This window comes from Stereum hirsutum (assembly GCF_000264905.1).
Source record: "Stereum hirsutum FP-91666 SS1 unplaced genomic scaffold STEHIscaffold_4, whole genome shotgun sequence".
NCBI classification, from domain to species: Eukaryota; Fungi; Basidiomycota; class Agaricomycetes; order Russulales; family Stereaceae; genus Stereum; species Stereum hirsutum.
The window spans coordinates 153,424-158,825 of NW_006763134.1; the positions used below are offsets into that span (position 1 = coordinate 153,424).

Genomic DNA, 5,402 nt, shown 5'->3' on the forward strand with positions numbered 1-5,402 from the left:
TCCACCGTCGTCTACACCGGTAAACTCGACTGGCTCCACGAAGCTGTAAACAAAATGATCACCCTCGTCGTATCCTCAGGTGTCTCTGCTCTGACCAACGGCTCATTCGTGGGCATGTATCACCAATGGACCGTCGACTCCTCCGGTAACAAGAAAGGAAGCCATCCTATCAATTCCACGTTCGACGTGACGACCTCGTCGGACGCAGATAATGACGCCATTCCTGTGTACGAGGTTAGCCCAGGTCATTTGTTCTGCAAATATTGGACGATAATACCAAATATGGCACTCTCTAGAATGAACGCGGGGGCCATGTCGTGGTACACATAGTTAGCAAGGGCCTGGTAAAGTTCACCATGTTGTTTGGTGGGGAGAGAATCCATAACAGACTGGATGGACGTCATGTTGGCAAGAGTAAGCGAGTCCAGCCTTGTCGCATCGTCCTGGCAAAAACCGAGTTAAGTAGGGACGGCAAAGCCCCTCATGAATCTAACATACATGGTACAAAGCGCCTAGCGGAACAGCATTGGGAGCAGGGATTTGATCGAGCGAGAAGGCTACTACTGTTCGTTCAACTTCGTGGTGGAGTTGGGTGGACCGTTGCTGGTCGGCATGCTGGCCGGCATCTTCGCCGAAGGAGGTCACCTGACTCGAGGCGCGTTAGCCTATCGGTACGAGTTACATTTACACTCAAAACCGAAGATGATAGCTTGGAGAGTTGGAGGTATCAAGAGATGAAGAGATGGTATCACGTTCTGCGATGTTTGATACACCACACAGTGTCAATTTCGTCGAAGATAATAGCTTCAAGTTGGCGAGTTGGAGATATCAAGAGATGAAGAGATGGTATCACGTTTTGCGACATTTGATACACCACACCATGTCAACTTTGTCAAAGATAAATAGCTTGACGAGTTGGAGATATCAAGAGATGGAGAGATGGTATCACATTCTGCGACGCTTGATACACCACACCGTGCCAACTTCGTCGTCCATACACGCGAAACGCCCGTGCCGCTGATACTGTTGGAGCTGCCACAGCCTGAGGATGCCCTCAAGATGCCCCAGAAACTGACTCACCACATCCAGTCATAGGATGAGCACCTAAGAGTACGTGTACTTTCCTGTTGAATCTAGGGCGGCATGATCAAAGAATCGAGCGTATATAAGCCATGTGTGCTCAGCGATATAGATCTCAGCAGTCCTCACCAACTTCAACCAACTTGAAATCTAAAGAAAGTTGCAGCCTCAGTTCAACCATGCAATTTCACTCACTCGTCGCTATCGTCTCCTCTCTCGTGATCGCGGCTCCCGTTCTTGCGATTCCTCAAGCAGAAGGCTGCGTAAGTCAACTAGCCTGCTCAAACTCTTTGGTCCTTGCTGATCCACCAACGTATGCAGACACGAACTCCCGTTGGAGAAGGTTGCCCCACGGGCTGGTTCGCTTGCGGCGGGTCAGAGGGATATACCGATTGCTGCGATAGCGTGAGCGTTGTCTCTCGATGGTTGACGTGCCATTCACTGACAGACAGATTACAGGCTTGTTTCTAAGTCAAAGGACATATCAGCAGTCCCCTCCAACACAACGAAATTCTCGCAGTCCGTGTTGTACATTTAGCATCGAGGAGTGAAATGAATCTATCCTCTAGCATGTTTTCTAGTGGGCTCTGGTGGAGGCCTATGTGCATGCCTTTGTCACGACCAGACGACCAGCTCAACAACTCATCGGCAAGACAGCAAGTGTCTGGGCCAGACCATACAGATGCTCTCCAGGGCTTCCAGTGCTCCAGGATACATTCTGTGTCCAGAACAGCGAAGGGATTCCAAGTGCCCATCTGGAAGCAGAATGGCAGCTTGGAGTGTCTGGAGAGACATGTCTCCAGATATCCTAGTCACAATTCAGATACTAATAATATATTATGGGTTTCGGCTTAGGTACATGCTTCGGCGATATATCAATGGTCCCTACCGCCACGCAATGCTTCTGCATTGTCCTGTGGTATGACACCCACAACTAATCCTGGCCCGAATCGAAACGATAGACATCGGTTGCACACCTTTTGTAAGCACACAAGACTGCAACCAGACAGTCCAGCCTGCGAAGCCACATCAGGTCAGACAAGTACATGATGCAAGGGAACGAGGCCGGAACTACGCACCAAGCTACAAAGCCGCGTACGCTTCCGACATCTGTCTGCCACCGGCCAGGATCCGTCAGACCCGAGCACAGAAGAAGGTCGTATAGGAAAAGCGACGATGACCTGGTAGCACCGAGATGATTGACAAGTCGATATGCACCTCGGAAGGTGCTCGTGGACAGTGACGAGCCTGGTGGTACGACAGCACTGGCCAGGGATAGCGAAGTGCCTAACAGAAGCCGAGAACAAATTCTTGAGAGGAATAAACGTACATTGTTAACGCGGAGGCCCGATGACTTCAAGTGGGTGTGATAGGTAACCTGATAACAGTAGCTTGCTGTGAAAGAGTTGTATTAGCGCGTGGAAAGCGGAAAGCAAGCACGAACAGCAAGTGCATATTTACCATTACATTGTTCAGTAAATGAACGCTATAACGTTCCCAAGTCGAGGGTTGCCGAATAATCGCGGATGAGGGAAGGGGGGAAGGAGCATCGATATCTGTTTGAGATGACGCCCAATCACTGCTCGCAGGACAAATTAGCTAGAGTGAACATAGATTATGATACATAAACAAGAAACATGAAAGACGGATCAGAACACTGAAGAGGGCAAGAAGAGGGGTTGAACTTCAGCCAAACGCTGCCGTATGAGCGTGAACTTGAAGCAACCGATGAAATGGCCGATGAACGGAGCACTCAGTGCCACGGGGATTGCCGTCCTGTTTTGTCTCAGCACTTTCAACTACTTTTATTGATTAGGTACTCTCCAAACGTCTGCTCCATCTTGCTATCTTCAGAAAACATCCAAAATATCATATCACATGGCCAAGAAAGCTTCATCAAGCTCAAGTCGCGGGCGAGGCGGTTCACGAGGAAAGCGTGGAGGAAGAGGGGGCCACAATCACCACGGAGGACCTGGTCGTAGACGTTACGATTATCCAGAGGGAGAACGGCCAGAGAGTGCGATCGATGTTGTGGAAGGATCCAACGATAATGAAGAGGGAGAAAGTGAAGATGAGGATGATTTAGTCAGTGCGTCCCCTCTCGATTATTGCTTGAAATGAAGAGCTGACATCAGAGACGATATTTTGTTTGTTCAGAAATCACTATTGACGTTCCTGTAGCAATGTGGGTATGTACCAGATTATTTTTAAATGCTGAATCAGTGACATGCCAACATTTTACCCAGGATTTCGACCACTGTGACCCTCGCAGGTGCTCAGGCAAGAAGTTGGCTCGACTCGGACTCATCGAGGAACTTAGAGTGGGCTCGCGGTTCAGGGGTATAGTGCTCTCGTGCGTCACGTTTCCTCCTATATCAATATTTTCTCTCATCGCTTTGTCTTATAGTCCCAAGGGTAAACAGGTCTTAAGTCCCTCCGACCGAGAGATCGTAGCGAAGAATGGGGTCGCAGTGGTCGAATGCTCTTGGGCACGTCTTGACGATATTCCTTTCGGAAAAATTGCAAGTCCTCATGAGCGCTTGTGTACGTGTGCCTTTCACTCTCGCTGGTTTTTGCATGCTTCTGACTTAAAGAGATTCTCATCACAGTACCTTACCTCGTCGCCACCAATCCAACGAATTATGGAAAGCCGTGGCGGCTCAACTGTGTCGAGGCTTTAGCAGCCTCATTTTACCTTACCGGCTTCGATTCCTATGGTGAGCGGCTACTGCAGGACTTTGGCTGGGGAGGGTCGTTCTGGAAGGTCAATCGGTGCGTGACTTCATACTGGTATTTCATACACGATCTGAGGGACCTTGTTTTGTGACACAGGCCTTTCATCGAGCGATACAGGACGTGCAACACAGCCGAAGAAGTCAGCCAAATGCAAGAGACGATCATGGAAGAACTGGAGAAGAGTTACGAGGAGTCAAGGCAGCAGCGAGGTCTGTCGTCCGCAAGCGTTCATACGTCTCACACTGACAATATAATCGACGAATGCTCTACAGACTTGCTCGAGGGAACGGACCTTCCTGCTTCCAATCCTAACCACCTTCCAGCAGAAGTCGAGAGCGACGAAGAGCTAGATGCAGCCGAGGCCGAGTAGCACGCTCGTCCAACCACGTTTTCTGAGTCTGAATCGCTTCTGTCTCTGTATTTGCCCCCAGCCCTGGTTATCCATATAGAGAATGCGGTCTCCGCAAAACTCTTGTCTTTGGGGCCCTCGTATTCACCTCTCGTCATAATTTATGTGGACCTTCTCGTCAACGAACATTGATAGAGGCTCTAGATATCTCTTCTCGCTCCGCGCCATCGATATGACCATGCCCTTGGCCCATATCTGATGGTCTCAGAATGCGCATTAAGAATAGAACTTCATTCGCTACGTAGGCTCTCTTGCGCCATTCACTATATGAGCGATGAGTCTGAAGAATACGAAGAGACTGCGGACCCCCTGAACACCTTCTCGCCTTGAAGGTTCCCTCACAGCAGACCCTCATCCTTCTCTACAGCATTCTTCTTCCAACGACAATGTTCATCTACAACGGCAAACTCAGCTGGTTTCACCTGGTGGAAAAGGAAGATTTCACTATTGTGGTTCCCGCTGGTTTCGCTCAAAAGGATCCCATTTGCGCACACTGGCAGTGGACCATCGATCCCAGTAATAGCAAGGGGAAACAAAATACCTCTCGCGTAGTAATGTTTTACATCGGCCCTATCACGTTCATACCACCACCGTGCTGACCCTCTTATCCTTTCGTAGTTCAGCATGATCAACAATATCGTCAACACAGTCGCCGACGAATACAAATTCAGTTTCTCTTTCGGCTACTACAGCTTCGACGCTGTGGTCTCTCGTGACTTCAGAACCCTCAGTACAACGATGCGAGACATTACAAACGATCGCTCTGGCCCTCACACTCTGATACTTCAATACAGCGACACGTCTCGAATCCCTTCCACCGTCGTCTACACCGGTAAACTCGACTGGCTCCACGAAGCTGTAAACAAAATGATCACCCTCGTCGTATCCTCAGGTGTCTCTGCTCTGACCAACGGCTCATTCGTGGGCATGTATCACCAATGGACCGTCGACTCCTCCGGTAACAAGAAAGGAAGCCATCCTATCAATTCCACGTTCGACGTGACGACCTCGTCGGACGCAGATAATGACGCCATTCCTGTGTACGAGGTTAGCCCAGGTCATTTGTTCTGCAAATATTGGACGATAATACCAAATATGGCACTCTCTAGAATGAACGCGGGGGCCATGTCGTGGTACACATAGTTAGCAAGGGCCTGGTAAAGTTCACCATGTTGTT

General features: G+C 49.5%; 3 protein-coding genes across 3 annotated transcripts in view; all 3 read left to right on the forward strand.

Annotated features, from left to right (window-relative positions):
• Positions 1–54: 54 nt before the first annotated feature.
• On the forward strand, positions 55–1,489 carry STEHIDRAFT_154408 (uncharacterized protein; the record flags this gene model as incomplete). Its single annotated transcript, XM_007301611.1, has 3 exons — positions 55–234; positions 1,336–1,343; positions 1,402–1,489. The coding sequence occupies 3 exons, from the start codon at positions 55–57 to the stop codon at positions 1,487–1,489; spliced, it is 276 nt and encodes a 91-aa protein (XP_007301673.1).
• A 1,379-nt stretch (positions 1,490–2,868) lies between these two features.
• STEHIDRAFT_93621 (DUF367-domain-containing protein) lies at positions 2,869–4,309 on the forward strand. Its single transcript, XM_007301612.1, has 7 exons — positions 2,869–3,169; positions 3,238–3,269; positions 3,327–3,433; positions 3,488–3,624; positions 3,690–3,852; positions 3,913–4,025; positions 4,089–4,309. The coding sequence occupies exons 1-7, from the start codon at positions 2,959–2,961 to the stop codon at positions 4,184–4,186; spliced, it is 861 nt and encodes a 286-aa protein (XP_007301674.1). The 5' UTR covers positions 2,869–2,958; the 3' UTR covers positions 4,187–4,309.
• A 302-nt stretch (positions 4,310–4,611) lies between these two features.
• Positions 4,612–5,402, forward strand: part of STEHIDRAFT_37269 (uncharacterized protein) — a gene marked incomplete at both ends in the record, with an annotated part of 1,292 nt that continues 501 nt past the window's right edge. The window contains 2 exons of the mRNA XM_007301413.1: positions 4,612–4,773; positions 4,844–5,224. Of these exons, the coding sequence (XP_007301475.1) occupies positions 4,612–4,773; positions 4,844–5,224 (543 nt within the window). The remainder of the gene's footprint in view (positions 4,774–4,843; positions 5,225–5,402) is intronic.

What these genes read in the sequence shown, in the direction of transcription:
- STEHIDRAFT_93621 (XM_007301612.1), top strand. Translation starts at nt 2,959, where the DNA reads ATGGCCAAGAAAGCTTCATCAAGCTCAAGTCGCGGGCGAGGCGGTTCA. An exon ending in TTCAGGGGTATAGTGCTCTC is followed by an intron (nt 3,434 to 3,487) that starts GTGCGTCACGTT and finishes TTTGTCTTATAG; the next exon opens with TCCCAAGGGTAAACAGGTCT. An exon ending in TCGTTCTGGAAGGTCAATCG is followed by an intron (nt 3,853 to 3,912) that starts GTGCGTGACTTC and finishes TTTGTGACACAG; the next exon opens with GCCTTTCATCGAGCGATACA.